The sequence below is a fragment of the Helicoverpa armigera genome, chromosome 1, assembly GCF_030705265.1.
Source record: "Helicoverpa armigera isolate CAAS_96S chromosome 1, ASM3070526v1, whole genome shotgun sequence".
In the NCBI taxonomy this organism is placed as follows: Eukaryota; Metazoa; Arthropoda; class Insecta; order Lepidoptera; family Noctuidae; genus Helicoverpa; species Helicoverpa armigera.
In genome coordinates, this window is record NC_087120.1 from 11,111,126 (window position 1) to 11,127,929 (window position 16,804).

Genomic DNA, 16,804 nt, shown 5'->3' on the forward strand with positions numbered 1-16,804 from the left:
ATCTCCAATCGTAAAATAACAGACCGGTTATTAAATTCCGCAGTTAATAAAGAGTTGCGTTAAAATTAAAAACGTCTGCTTCGTAATCAGTTGCTATGAAAATAAATTCAGGCTCTCTACTATCTTTCAAGTATCGACTGTAATTCGTCGAAGCATTTAAAATTCAGGCAATATGAGAAATTCAGCCAGCTCATAACGTCGAATAAATGTTTATTAGTTCCGTCGAAATGAAAAAAATATTGTTTTCATGGTGCTCGCTTAAAAACTTTACATATATAAATTAACTTAATAATGACGTTAAACAAATGTTCGGTTGAAATAGCTTTTCAAACTATTGCTAGCTAAATAATCGAGAATGTAGTTAATGCAAATTATGCAGGACCTTAGGAGAGTCCATAGAAGATGTCGAATGGTACATTCCGCGAAAAATTATATTTACCATCATACAGTGCATTTTTCTACGCGCCGTCATTTAGATGGCATAACTACATAAATGCTCTCTAGCAGAGCGGGCGGGCCAGACTTCCTGCGACCTGCATCTAGTAGCCAAGTGCACAATAATAGGCCTGCCATTTTATTCTAGAATGCATAGATTGGACGCTCACTTCTTTTGTCCGTTAATTTAAAGAGGCGGGACTTCTGTTCTTTGCACCTCTTTTCGATAGAGATGAGATAGATAGGCCAACTACACCTGAACTATATTTTTTGGATACGATAGCTATATTTTTTGAAGTCATAGTAAATGGTCTTTGAAAACGAGGAAATAGAGTACCTTAACCCGACAACTAAAAGTTATTAGTAACTACACTACAAGTTGGAAACATCAAGCCTTTTCCAAGAAACCTGTTAAAGTGTTGAAACTGGAAACATAACTACGTTACAACTACCTTTACCAGAACTTCCTAGAACATAACTTTACATCAGTGTTCTAGTACCTATGTACTTACCTATGTATGATATTTGCTATACAAACCTTGCCTATACATATATTTATGTTTCACATAGGCTCTTAAATGGCTCTGAAACTCGAATTCTCTTTATTCGCTCCTTCAGTATAATGCGGTATGTCATTCTTTGAAATACTCGAACGTTACTTAGCTTTGAAAGTCTTTAATTCGCATTAATTCTCGAGATAAATTAATGTTTGAGCTGTCAGCATCGTGGTGGAACTTTAAAAATCCCAAAACTAAAACCGTAAAATTAAAAAAAACAAATAGTATTGGGAAAACTTTAAACTACTGACATCCCTAGAGCACACATCACAGCTCTTATAAGGTGGGCGTAAGTGACGATGCAGCGATCAAAGTGATTTAAAACGGGGGCATGCCAGCTGCCAATCGGCTTCGTTAGGTCGTCGACAGTAGATCACATGTGCGCACGATGCAACTAATAGTGCACATCATTCAGATCTGACCCACATCCGAGAACAAATTGGACCCGACTGCGACCGTCCTTCAAGGATGTACATTGATGCTAGTCACCTACATTGCCTACATTGAACTCTGAAGGACAAGGGCATTTCAATAATATTCTGTTTCACTGGTCAGTTGGTTTTAGTTGTTAGTTTCAATTTTATATCTGCCACCCTCTTATGTTTCAACATGCAAATGTACATATATTTAGAGTTGGACTTCGAAATCAATTTTTGGGAGTCTTGCTGGAGGTCTATTTGCAGCATTGTGCTGGTGCTCGGTGGTTAATTCATTACACGGTAAAATAATTGTCACGTTAGCCAAGAATTTAGGATAGCAATTAAGTTACTGTATTCTATGATTGTTTCTTCGTAGGTCAGCTAAGTTCGGTTTTATCACAGTTTGAGGAGCAGACAAGAGAATTAACCTAGTACTAAAGAGAACCTATAAAAGAGTCGGGATTTAGATTTTGGGATAGCTTGAAGTGCATACGCCGATAAGAAGCTGCAATCGGCAGCATAGTGCAAACATTGCCAGGTGTGTGCACCACGATTGTTTATTACTCGCTCGCCAACAATGCCGTACTACACGTTACCGACTCCGCCATTTTATTACACTCTGTTATGTTATTTTACGTATCCTTACGTAATAGACCGGTGCCATTGTAATAAATATAAAACTTTCCGGCGCGTGGCGGCTGCGCGGCTATAGATTTTTCAACACCTATTGTTTGTAGCCTGTTCTTTAAGTACTAGGTTTTCACTTGAGAAAGCCGTGTTGAAATTAACTTCGCAAACCTCCGCAACTCATTAACAACTGACTTTTTTATGCACATAAGTACATGGTTACAGTTATTCATTGTGTTCCATCTATGTATTAAGAAAAGTGGTCAATGTGTTGAAAGGGATTTTGACGTGTTTCGTACGATCGTTTCGTCAAGAGCTCAGTTTTGCAGGTTTAAGAAGTAATAGAGCTTCGAATATTAATTATAATACAGTTGTAAGGTCGGCTGGTGATTGTTATAGTTAAATTAATTAGTGTTATTTTGTTAGCTGGCATCGATCGGCGTCGCTGAAGCCGCAGCGGTGCGCGACAGCCTTCTTAGTAAGAGTATTTTACTGTATCGTTAGCGTATTTCGCGGGAAAGTTAAAATAAAAGAAGCGTTAATAGAAAATGTAAGGAGTTTAAATCCTGAACAGTTTTGTTTTCAGTGATAGAAATAAAAACACTCCAAGCAGAAAGCAAAACCATTTTCTGGAAAAAAACAGGGACAAAAATCTGTCACTTCGAAAAAATTGAAAATTGAAACCCTTGGCCTTGCATGGTTACATTTCTAAGGTAATGGGATTTCAACGTACTTCATTAGCAACTCACAGAGTTCCATCCCAGTTATTGATTAGGTACCTGTGACGACTGCCGAAGATGTTCATCTGACAGCTGAAAATGTTGGAACCTCGAATCTAACGTGCCTTCTGAAACATGGAGGAACTCATCATGTCTAGATAGTCACCCATGACTGCGCCAAACATAGCTTGACCTTATGATCGATTGACCCGGGCAGATGTTCTAGCCGATTTTCGGAAATCCGACTCGGACCGGAGAGAGATCAGGCGCAGGCCTGACATTAACGCGCTCTACGATGCACGGGAATATCAATCGCCAACTTTTTGAGTTTGGGCTGCCTTGTGAAAGTTTCTAAAACCTACAAAGCAATTTCGGCCCGATGAGTCGACCCGATACCTGGTGCTCTAACCAGAGACCTAGACCAACGAGACTAACTAGATTTTTGGTATGTGGCTAAGAGTTCAGCATCAGGGCAAGGTGAGAAGAACCAGTAACAAGCTTTCAATGAAGGTCACCACGGTCACGTCATGATCACCTTGTTATCCATATAAATAGCTCCCCCCAAAGTTTGTTTACGTCAAATAACTTAAGCGCAATGTTCCTCCGATGCTATTGTTTAACACCGACCAAGTACTTGTCGAAATTGATATAGGGTTCCGTACTTGATAGGTATACACCGTGACTTTTTAGTCGTCTTACAACGGAAGCCCATTTAATGTATCCAATGACTAGTAAACGTTCATATAAAAAAATATATAATTATATTTATGAGATTTGAATAATTTAAAAATAAAAATTAATTCATTATTATGATGCATGACGTAGATTATAATATCAATGGAGCGCGGCGCGTTGGGAAGGTACCTACTTTCTACCGTTTGATACGTAAACATTTTTTTCAGTATTTTTCTTTGCACCTATTATTTTAATTAAGTAAGGCTATAAAATTAATAATCCTGTCTAGTGGTATTTTATGTCGGATAGATTGAGTGGACCACCTTTGTAAGACGACTAAAAAGTCACGGTGTATTTATTTAATTGACATAATTCGATTTAAGCCAGGACTTACTGTAGTAGTTGTAAATATTACGCACCTACATTACACATGTTTGTATTGGGTCGATCTGTATGTAGCTATGTAAAGGAATCTAAGCTAATTTAACCATCTTCTAAAGAAATTGGTAGCTGTATAACGTTCTGAAAGCCATACAATAATATGATACTTTCGAACTGAGACGAATATGAACTGTAACTTCATAATGGAATATAGTTAGGTTTAGACTCGTAAGAAATGTGTTGAAATGTACTTTGACCACTTTCTAATGTTTTTGCACTTCTTCTATAATTTATTTGATTTTAGGTAATAAAACGACGCACAGAGTTTTAAAAGACTCATTTTCGGCCACCGTATTCTTATCTGTAAAACTGATTGATTTACTCATTTAAAAGGTACGAACAGAACACCCGGATTTCCAGGATCTTTTACATACGCGAAATACGCGAAAACACATGAAATTCGAAACTGGATAAAAATTCCCACAACAAACACAGTAAAAATTACGCTACAAAGCTACGCATTTTATCTAAAAATGATGTTAGTAACATGGATGGCACTTGTCATGCTGCATATTGTAAAGCACAAAGCAACCATTCATTAGTTCAAGTATTATGTCTGTTTTTTTGTTTTTATTTAAACCTATTTTTCCGCTGAATTGGGATAAGCTATGAAAGCTAAAATGAAGCACTATAGATACTAACCCTGCACAAAACATTAATCTCACAACCCAATTCCATGAATATTGTATTTCCATGGATACAAACGTGAATATTTCACGGAAATATATCTTTTGATTTTGGCTTTGTATTTTTTTAATAAACACTTCATTGTTTACTTGTCTGAGTATAACGACGCGACGTAGAACGTATGGTAACGGTATGTGGGACGGCGGGTAACGAGATTTTCTCATTTCTCTGCGTAACTCTAAAACATGAATATCTGAAGTCTGAGGCTAAGAGAGGGAGAGGGGTAAGTGGGCGTGTCTAGCCGCCCACCGCGCGCCCCGCCCCTTTCACACCTCGCACAAAGAAAGCGGGCTAAGTTCTAAGTAGGAGCAAAGAACCGCACTGGAAATCATTCTCGATGTGTCACTCTTCGTCTACGCTTGCCCGACTGAATCAGACGACCGTTGAACAGTGATTTATTACGCCTATTAAAGACGTTAAATTCTGATAAAACTTAAAAAGATTTTATTCTCTAGATTTGTCACAGTTTGATAATGTAGAAGTTTTAAAATTAAGAAGAGTAGTGACAATAACTTATCGGAATTTCCAAAATAGTTGGGTCCAAGAAATACTCTTTAAATATATTACACTTTTTTACAAACTGTATGTATTTTTTTCGGAATTATTCGATGTTAGTAATATTGTCAATACTCTGTACTTGAACGTACGTGAAATCAACTGTAAAATTATTAATTTTCTTATTATTAATTAATAAGTATTTGAGAAATTCGTTGTCTTTTAACACTGATTGTTAAAGTCAGTGAACTTGTAAATATGTCCACTATGCATCATTTCTGTTGCAGTTGAATAACGCAAAGTTGTTGTTCTCATTAAACCTCTGACGTTACGCCTGACCCACTGAGTTATTCGGTAATTGATGACAATTCCCATGAATTGTCATAATCGATCAATAAGGATTATCAATTTGTGTTCCCTCAGATAGCTTTGTAGTGGCCGACTCTACCACTATCCATGAGACGGTCGAGCAAATAATTAGAATATCAGAAGAAAATAATATGTATTTTTAGTTCTTGATCAAGCATTCAAAAATTCGTTGCGCTATTCATATGTGACATAGGCGATGATTTATGTGAAATGAGGATTAGTGCACTGGAGCGAGAACAGTACTCAGTTTGCTACTTAAGATAAAAGCCGAACCTATTCAAATTAAGTAGCAACCTGATGTTACGTAGTTTCATTTGTAAGGGTAAGTAATGCAGTGACACGATATTAACCTTGCCGTGATATTCTCTCTGCAAGCAACCTTTTTACCTATAAATGCATTGAGAGCTAGCTCGCTGTGCGAATGAAGAATCACTTAGCTCTTCACTAGGCCTCTGGATGGTCAATGGCCATACCTTAGCACTTCACTAAGTCTTTCTATGGTCAATGCCCATACCATTACTGTGAAACTAAAGTTTCTGAACTATAGAGATAATACGAGAAAACGAGTGCGACGCGTAATTCGCATTTAGGCCTCGTTTCATAATTAATCGTTATGTTCGTGGTAACACACCCACGCTGTTCGCCTCTGCGTCCAACCGCGGTTGTTATGAAATATTTACTGTGTTTTACGGAGATGTTACTTTCTCCTCTTAATTTAGTTCGTTTTGTTGTTTGTTTTTCAGTGTCTTAAGACAAACTCCGAGTGTAAGTCCTGCTTTGTCTCATTGAAAACCTTGTACGACCACTGCAAACTTTTAGTCAGCCAATACCTAGTTTGGGTTCATAAATCATTATGAAGATGAATGCAACAAGATACGCCACCCATCGGGCCAACTGTCGGCCGACTAAAAAGTCTGCAGTTTTCTACTCTAAATATTGATGTAAAAAACCTAATTGATGCAACATTGCAGCCTTAAGGAGAGACATAAAGAGCCTCAGCTTTATACGTGATGACAGTCATCGAAGATCATGTAAAGTAGGAAACAAAGTATCAATGAGCCAGTCTTGCTTTAATATCCTCTTGTGACCTTTTGCCTATATAAACATTTGTGTATATACTCACAGCCTTACTTATAAAAATCAACAAATCATCTTTTAAGCATTGTTTTAAGTAATTACTACTTAAAGCCTTAAGTAGTGATTAAATTATTTTGACCTATAAACGTTGCTTAAGCATGTCTTAAGTAATGAACAGATAATGACATAAAAACATACTAATTTCTCAACACTACCGGAATGTTGGTAGCTTAAAAAAATATTTGTCATCAAAACGTTGTGTAATGGCAACAATGGCATCCGTAAAATATAAAATTAAAAAGTTGAGCTGTCAATAAACCGGAAATGAAAAATCAGCTGGTAAGAATCCAGCCATTTTGATAATTAGCGGGTTAAACAAGGGTGTGAGGCTACTTAATTTGACAGCTCATTTAAGACATTGCTAAGAAAATGATTTATTTCAGCCACGTTTATAAGTAAGATTTTTTCTTAAACATCTCTTAAGTATAACTTATTATTTTATAAGTAAGGCTGTTAATATATACCTATGTTGTAGACAACGCTCCAACCGCGTGTTTGTGAGATTGTGAATCCTTTAACATCTGTTAGTATTGCCTTACAGTCTTACTTATAAACGTGAATTTAATAATAAGTTAAGGTGTGTTTAAGAAAAAATCTTACTTATAAACGTGGCTTAACTAAATCACTTGCTTAGCAATGTCTTAAATGAGCTGTCAAATTAAGTAGCCTCACACCCTTGTTTAACTCGCTAATTAGCAAAATGGCTGGATCTTTACCAGCTGATTTTTCATTTCCGGTTTATTGACAGTTCAACTTTTTAATTTTATATTTTACGGATGCCATTATTGCTATTACACAACGTTTTGATGACAAATATTTTTTTAAGCTACCGACTTTCAGGTAGTGCTGAGAAATTAGTGTATGTTTTTGTCATTATCCGTCATTATCCGTTGTATGTCATTATCCGTTCATAAGCTAAGACATGCTTAAGCAACGTTTATAGGTATAAACAATTTAATCACTACTTAAGGCTTTAAGTAGTAATTAGTTAAAACAATGCTTAGAAGATGATTAGTTGATTTTTATAAGTAAGGCTGTTAGTTTCAATCTGCTTATTAACGGAGCCGTTGCAACGTCTAAAATGAAACTTACCTCTATATACTACCTGAAACGTACCTACCTAAGAAGAAAACTCAAGAATATCAATATAATTATGCGTCAATCCTCTAAAGACTATACAAATAGGAGGAGAAAGAACTATTCGTCATCGACAGTATCTTAATCACAAACAATAAAATAAAAGCCAGGCTGGATATTTATACAGCAGTCTTACTTAAAAACGTGAATTAAATAATAAGTTATACTTAAGGGGTGTTAAGAAAAGATCTTACTTATAAACGTGGCTTAACTAAATCATTTTCTTAGTAATGTCTAAAATGAACTGTCAAATTAAGTAGCCTCACACCCTTGTTTAACCCGCTAATTAGCAAAATGGCTGGATTCTTACCAGCTGATTTTTCATGTCCGGTTTATTGACAGCTCAACTTTTTAATTTTATATTTTACGGATGCCATTGTTGCCATTACACAACGTTTTGATGACAAATATTTTTTTAAGCTACAAACATTCCGGTAGTGTTGAGAAATTAGTATGTTTTTATGTCATTATCTGTTCATTACTTAAGACATGCTTATGCAACGTTTATAGGTCAAAATAATTTAATCACTACTTAAGGCTTTAAGTAGTAATTAGTTAAAACAAAGGTTAGAAGATGATTAGTTGATTTTTATAAGTAAGGCTGTTAATTTACAAATTTGAATTCTTCAATTTCTTTCATCCTCCGAGCCTTTTTCCCAACTATGTTGGGGTCGGCTTCCAGTCTAACCGGATTCAGCTGAGTACCAGTGCTTTACAAGAAGCGACTGCCTATCTGACCTCCTCAACCCAGTTACCCGGGCAACCCGGTACCCCTTGGTTAGACTGGTGTCAGACTTACTGGCTTCTGACTACCCGTAACGACTGCCAAGAATTCTTCAATTTCTTTAAATATGATAAATAATTATTGAAAAAAAAAAATATAAGTAATGAATGAATTAGCAGTGGGACGATAAAAATGCTGATGATGATGGTAGGTAACTCTAAGGCCACAGTAAGCGTCAATAAGTTAAAATTTGGTTGAAAGCATATTCGTAGCCTGACTGCACTTTCCAATACTATTTTTCACGTGATTAAGGTATCTTCTTTTGAATAAAAAAAATATATATATTCGCCTACATTATCTGTCGAACAAGAACCATCTCTTATTTTTTGTGACAATTACAACAACCATGCAAGGATAACCAACAGTAGCTATTAAATAACAGAGTATAATCTGAGGTCGTTTGGAAGCTGTCATTCACAGCAATTGCGCCATTTTACCAGCAAAGCGTACTGTGATTGGTATTACCTACGCAGTCTACTGGTAAAGCATTATGTAATCTCAGGTATAGGTCATTTTGTTTTGGGTTACAACTTGAGTACAAATGGATTTTTTGTTTAAAGTCGCTAGATGATTTACATCAATTCCACAACTCTATTTTTCCACTCAACCATTTACTCTCGCCTTCTTTTATTCACGATTAGCTGTTTTGCCGCTATTTCACCCTCGTCGCGGGAGAACTTCTTCAAGAACCCGAGTTCCGAGAGAACAATCTGTCCTCTTTACTATATTAGTACAGATAAAGTAGCCCTTGATACCTTTCTGTTTTTGAAATGATACCGCGGGCTGCTCGCGATCTGCGCGCGTGCATTTTTGTTATAACTGCATTTAAATTGAGTATTGAGTACCTACTCTATCTCCATGTTATACAGGTTCGAGCCTTGCACAAAATGATTGCCGCGAGCCCTTTCACGAGCCGCACATTCGTTAGATGTGGACGCACCCCAACGAAATGTCTATCAATTTGGATCACTCATCATTCTGTCAGTTGCATTATGAATGTAGTTTGGTTGATAGCATGCAACTAGCTTCAAAGCGAGGATAATATTGTCAAAGTATCGTGACCACAATGTTGCGGCTCAATTATGATGTTTTGACATTTGCGCTAGTGGTCGCTGTTTATGATTACATCGCCATACTTGGGTACTTTCAACCAAGCAATACCTAGTGAAGAAATTGACAATCCAAAAGAGATGTCTCCTAACGTAATTAGGGCAGGTTGTGATAAAAAGCGGGATTTAGATAGGAGCAAATTACTCCCAGATGGAAATCGGGGAGAGGACATGTTGTAGTAGTTTTCACATAAAGCGGTGCTTGAGGAACCTACTGTACACCCGGGTAAGACCGTGGGAATCAACGTTTATTGTATATGGATAATTAGCAAATGAGTGGCTAACGTAGTGGTGGTGAATGTCATGCATGTCCGGCAAATGATGCTGCAGATCGTAGTCTGTGTTATTCTTTGTCCATGACTCATGATAAATTGTGCAGCCATTCCATTGTTTTCGCTATTTATCCGTTCTTCTAATCTTTGTACCGTAGTAGGTACCTTAGATATATAGCTAAGCGTCTATATTAGGTCATAGGTACCTAAAGTTAGGTAATACAGGATGTAGTAGTAGTAGGTAGATTTAAGCTTATGGCACATTATAGCGGCACCGCAACAGCACGGCTGCAGCACGGCGTCGCCTCGAATTAAGACTACGGCTAGCTGCCAGCGCGCTAACTACGCGTTGTCCGCAAGGTGCCAGCTCGCCGTCCGCGCGCCGGCCGCGCGCCCGCCGCGAGGTGTAAGCTTGCTGTCACCGCAAACTCAATATTATTTTAAGACAGTAATGATTGAACACGACGTAATGCCGTTGTTTCGCTGCCGGCTCGGAGACGGCGCGTAATTAGGCGCGCTGTATGCATGAGGTCCGCTCGCTTGCAGCACGCGGGCGGCGAGACGAGTTGTGTGGAAGCGGCAAGCGCGCTAACTGCTCGCCATTGGCTTTTTAAACTTTCATTATTTGAAAGTTTCGTCCCGATGTGCATATATTCTAGAAAACACAAGTAATTTGCGGATCGAAGCCGATATAAGCAGATCGAAGCAGAGTAATAAGTAAACGGGCTGGTACAACCCGGCCGCAGATTAGGCCTAAGGCTATTAGCAGCGACCTAGATACGGCTTTCATGTTTGATACTTGAACATGTACTATTCCAAAACATTAGCTATTGTGTGGACTTGTTGCCTACCTAAGCATTTGTGAGTCAGCGATAATATGGCAACATTTTATCGATTTATAGTTCAAAGCAGGCAACGATACCAAACAACTGTTCCCATAGCTGTGTCATCGCCTAGCAATATGAACCTTGTTCACGTACTACACCGATGTCGAGCATTTACTCCTAAATACTCCATTGATCGTACTCGTGAGCCCTTTTTAACTATACTTGTACATTTAAAACCCTATTTTGAAGGGTCACGTGCCAAACTTCGTAAAACATAGCGTATTGTTGTGAAGTTTTCCCCAAAATTTGAAAAAAAGTTCCTAACCGCACTAGTACGGTATCTCAAATGTTATGAAATGACAAACAATTTTAATTTAGCGCACTATTTTTGTGAATAGGCTTGCCGTTTTCTTCGAGTGTTATCGGCCATCGAACACAAAAGGAGTCAGTAGCAACATTGATTGATGAGATTAGATCAGTAAAAATGTTCACAAAAATGTTCAAAATGTTCAGCCCATGGACCATTTGGATGACTTGGTAATTTCAGAAAAATAGGAAACATAAAAGACTTCAAACAAGATTGAGAGAGTGTGTGAGCAAGCAAGAGCGGCTGCCGCGCTTTAGCTAGGCAATGTCAAGGTTGCTCGACGCATTCGCGACGCCTTCGCAGCGCATACAAATAGTATGCTGCAACTATGCGGAACCACAGACTATATAATCCTGCGTCTGAATGAGGCGAATCCATTAAAATTATTTCATTAAGTATTGAAACTATGGAGGTTTAGAAGCAATTGAGTGCAATATAAGCGACAGAATTTGTCATTATGTTGGTTTTATGTGGTTAATTTAGGATACAATAATCTGAAATATTCAGGAAATATGAAAATAGCTATTCTTAAAGTTGTGCATTTCCTGTAAAGCTTTTGAAAATCAGGAACAAAAGTAAAACTTGTGCCGCTTTTTCTTGCTTTCCAGTTCAAGATTTATTTTAGTGTCATTGACTGTTTGCGGCTCTTGAACTGTGTTTGTGTTTGCTTGTATTCCACTTTCTGCAAAAGTAATAAGTACATCATACTTCGTAGGATATGGGTATCTGTAACATAACAAAACAATGAGTATGTGCCGTTATAAATTAAGAAATAGTAAGCGCTGCCTTAGAATTTATGAAAATGATAGTTTTAATTTTTATGAATGTTCCTTCATAATCTTCTTTCTTCCTCCTGCCCTGTTCCCAATTTCATTTGGGGTCGGCGCAATGTCTTCATCTTCCATTTTTCCCTGTCACTCGTCATACTGACACTCACCCCCTTAATATTCATGTCATCTTTCAGGCAATCCATCCAACTTTTCTTTTTTTTTTGTATCTTATTATTTTACTGTTTTATTATATTATAATATTTACATTAATTTTAAAAATTAAAAATAAACTTATATATGTCACCGTAAGATTACAAACATCGTTAGATTACAATCTATCTCGAGAGATTGTAAACTGTCGAATTATTGTGAACCGTAACATGTGATTGCAATTTAACGTATTATTTTTAGCTATATTATAATCTATCAATGTAGAGCGGTCAAATTGTCAACTGGCGTAGAACGGAATGCATCTTGCGCGCTGATTGGTAGAACGTCAAACTCCCGGTGCCACATGGGTGCCACAGCTCTTTGACGTGCAAAAATAAGTGACGGTTTAATTTTTTATAAAAAAAATTGTACTTAATTTTTAAGACTCAAATTTGTAACATTATTTTAATTTGCGTTTGAGGTTTTTATGTTTTTAATTTTAATTTGTGTTACAAGACAAAGTAATTGTTTTTTTTTAACTTTTTTTTTGTAATTGTCCAATTTAAATTGTCTGAGACCAAATTACCTTTTTTACATAAGAGGCTTTTATTTGGGAAATAATAAGTGTAGCCACAAAATTATTTATTGGACACATGATTAAACTTCTAATTTTATAACTAAGCAACGGGGAAATGACATAGCCTCTAATAAACTAATTCGTCTTTTTTATAACGCCAACTACTAGAAAGCTTCAATAAAAGATCATCAATTATTGTAACTTGTCCTTCTTATTTATACATTGTCATCTAAATTACTAACTCGGCCTCATTTTTCCAAAAACGAGCCAAGAAAAACGAGATCAACGTTTTTCTTGGCTCGTTTTTTTTTTGATAGTAGAATTTAATTTGTAACACATCTGTGTGTGTGTAACACATCTTCTAACACATTTAGCATATTGCCATTTATAACCTTCAACTAAAAACATTGTATTAAAAATTGAAGTTAGTGACGAAAACGAATCGCTGCAAAACCGACTCCACGTAGTCTTGTCTGACCTACCCCTAAAGTGCAATTCAAAACCGCGTAGGCGCGGAGGGGCGAGGCGGCCTGCGAGCTGAGGCGCAGGTGGCTTCAGCGCTCGCCGCCGCGGCTGAGGCTGGCCGGCCGCCGGCCAGCCAAGCCGAAGCTGCGGTGGTGAGCGTGAAAACCATCTGCGACGATAGCTCGCATGGGACCGCCGGAGCCCCGCAGCGCCGGAGCCGTGACAGAAGTCATGCTTGCTGCATGTTGCATGCTTACTTCCATGCTGGGTCAATTATTATGGGATGTGTTATATTTTAAACAAAAATCTCAGTAGGTGCGAGTTAAAAAATTAGAAGGTAAATAAATATTTTTATGATGTCATTAGTATTTAAGAAGTTTACTGTTAGAATGCATGCTACAAATTTAGATGCAAAAATATAACCATCATGCTGAGTTGTATTTAGAGTGGAAGATAACTCGTGGCTAAGATAGTATTATTTAGATGCTCGACGTTTTATTAATTGTGGCTGACTTAGTAATTTAGAAGGCAACATACATTTTTGGGGGCGAATAATGATATTAAAAAGAAGCCTGTTTAATTAGCACCCCTTTTATTTTATTTTTAAATATTAGTTTGTATTTGAAGGCAAAATACCTAACTGTATTTTGATAAGAGTGATTTTTATATAAATTTAATACTTGAAGAATTTTTGAAGAGCAATTATTTTATTTAACTGACACCTCTATTTCATTCCTAACTCTACGGGAACTCCATGGGAACAGAACGGCTGGTCGTGATTGGTCGATCTTACAAAAAGACTGACCAATCAGAGAGAGCTTTCGGACAGTTGACAATTTGACAATTTCTCATCGATAGATTATAATATAGCGAAAAATAATGCGTTAAATTGCAATCAGATGTTACGGTTCACAATAATTCGAGACTTTACAATCTCTCGAGATAGATTGTAATCTAACGATGTTTGTAATCTTACGGTAACATATATACAACTTAAAACTAATACATTGCATCAAAAAATTGCTCCTCATCGCTGTCACTGGGTAATGTACCCAGAAGGCTGGCAGCATTGCCACGTTGGATGGCAATGCTCAACCTCTGTGCGAAATAAAAGCCAGCCCTTGGGTCACGAGAAGTGTCAACAAGGCGCTTAGAAATTTCCTTCGCAAGCGCGTGAGCACTCGGACCCCACGGCCCGAGAGTTTCAACCCCAAACGGCTCAAACATGTAATTCCCGATAAGGCTACTATATTTGCGCCGTTTGAGGTCCTCTGCTTGTGAAGCGGCGGAGCCAACACAACACGCAGTTCTAGGAAGATGGGATGGCGCAAGAGTGTCGACGCAGGTCGCGTCCCACACTTAAGTCCTACCCATCTTCCACGGAAATAGCGACATGCCGTCTGGTCTCTTGCCATCGTCGCGTGCCAAACCATTTGGTTCAAGTACGGCTGGCACGCCGACGGCAACAAGAGCCCGACGGATCACGTCGTTGATATTCGCATGTCGTGGTATGCGGCCCGCACTCCGACTGCACGACAGGCCGTGGTGACCGAGGCTGTTGACAGCTTCCCCGCTTCCATCTTTTCTTAGATATAATGTTCCCACAAATTTATATTAACTTACCATGTATCGTTTTACCCAGGGCGAGCGCGAGCGCGGCGCCGGCGTATGAGCTGACCCCGGGCGGCGGTGGCGGCGGCGTCGGCTGCTCAGACTCCGCCGGCTCCCTCGCGCACAGGCCGCACCAGCCGCCCATGCAGTCCTCGCACCAGCACCACCATGACCCCCGCAAGAGGAAATCTTCACACTAGTACGTATCTGGAATCATGTAGATACTATCCTTTTGATGATCGATCCTGGTCGATATCGGCCTGAGCGACTTGGTGTGCTTATCAATGAGATCTTCGTTGATGTGTTCTCTAATGACTGATAGATTCTTTGATAGGCCATATTAAGTATACACAGATAGGTCTTGGTAGCTGCCGCCCATCTTTCATCTTCATTATTCGTCGTTTGTGGTACCTAAATACAATTTTGGAGCCTATATCGCTTTTCGTTGTGCATACAGTGACATGAATTAATGAGACCATAGAACCGTACCCTACTGTCTCGTTGCGAGCATTTTTGCAATTGCTATTTTTTTCCAAAAACAACCGAGGTGGTAGAAATATAGATAGGTATTAACTAAGTAAAATACTTTCAAAGTACTTAGGTCCTTGCGTAATTTATATGAACTTTCAACTTCAGGTGCCATAACCTTTATAAAGTAGCTTTACAAAGCAGTTTTCTAAAACCCTTTATAAGAGAGAACTTTCTTTTCATTAGTACCAAAGCCACGTTTCAGAAAATAATCATTCGACATCTTACTGTCGTTTAAGTTTAAGTAGTTTGATCTCTTGTATTATGAATATGTAAGTCAGTAATGGCATAAGTAAGTCTCGCTTATCGTGTTAGGACAAGGAATCAAAGGTATATGTACCTTGATTTTGACCTGAATACAATTTGTACAAAGTTTCCCGAAAATTGGCTACTTAAAATGTTGTAACAGTCAAAAGTTTGTAAGAAACCGGAAGGGTGGGCGACGGGCGTGTGGCGACGCGCACCTAGTGAGCTTCCCCCCAGCCGCAGCGGGCAACAGTAGATCGCAACCTGTTGATCTGGTCGGAAACGAGCCGCACTCGGCCGCCAACCCTTTCCTCAAATACTTGTGATTTTTGACCATTCTAACTTCTAACCATGGATGATTTTGTGTGGGACGATGAACATTTCTTCATGTTATTAGACACTAGTGAAAAACCAGCAGACTTAGATGATAATATTCGGCAGAAAAGTCCCGCTAATATTAAAATCGAAAGTGATCCGGAGGTTCTTTTGAATTTAGATGACATAGAGAGTTTGATTGGATTTGGTCATTCTCCTAAGAGGGGTCGTAGTTATCTGAATGCGGCGGGTACAAGCAGGTAAGTATCTCTCAGTGGGGGTGATAGTTAGTGGTGTGCAAGTGGTGCTTATTGACGGTTTCGTTTGTTCAGCAGCAGTTCGGAGAGCTACGAGATGTCGGGGTGCGAGGCGCCGCTGGGGTCTGCGTCCTCGCTGCACGCGCCCACGCCGCTGCACACGCCTGCCAGCGCCACACGCAAGAGGAAACCATCCTCCTAGTGAGTATTATCTTCTTGAAGTTTAACTGTAAAATTCTTTACAAAACTGTTAAGGTGCCATCAAGTTACCAGAGTGCCTAGTGCGAGTTTTGCAAGTTAATTTTTTCGATGCGAAGATTATCATACCATTGAATCACGTAGCACTTATCATAGAATTGTTTATTTCATAAAGTCTGTCATCGGTACTTGGTCGTATAACACTCCAGCTCACTTTTGCGAGTGTAAGCATTATTAACCGGCAAAATAAATGAACATGTAATATCTAAATGGCTTGTGTTTAAACACCACCCAAAAAAGTACCTATTTTACTACCAAAAAAATTCTAAACGGTTACCAAAATGGATAAATGGTCACCAAATAACGTTTCCAAAAATATTATTAAATAAAACCATTTTTTCGTATTATTGACTACAAAAAAAATATATGGACGCCTTTAAAATACACTTTAGACCAAATATTATATATTGTCACTACTTAGATGTTACCAATTATGTAATACCATGACTCCTAATTTGGTCATTTTTGTTAGACTAAAAAAGCTAACGATCGCTAGAATATTTCCCAAATACCAATTAATATACTGGGGTTCCCAAACGTTCGTCGCTTATTTATTGTTATATGAATTTG

The 16,804-nt window shown here is 38.2% G+C and overlaps 1 protein-coding gene across 6 annotated transcripts in view; it reads left to right on the forward strand.

The window, feature by feature from the left end:
* The window catches only part of LOC110379368 (protein cycle), a 53,424-nt gene that overhangs the window by 20,961 nt on the left and 15,659 nt on the right, over nt 1-16,804 (forward strand). For 4 of the 6 annotated variants that reach the window (XM_049839014.2, XM_049839021.2, XM_049839012.2 and 1 more), the window contains 2 exons: nt 14,662-14,829; nt 16,052-16,177. In XM_049839014.2, coding sequence (XP_049694971.2) covers nt 14,662-14,829; nt 16,052-16,177 — 294 coding nt within the window. The remainder of the gene's footprint in view (nt 1-14,661; nt 14,830-16,051; nt 16,178-16,804) is intronic. The other 2 variants (XM_049839009.2, XM_064035292.1) reach the window with 1 other exon arrangement.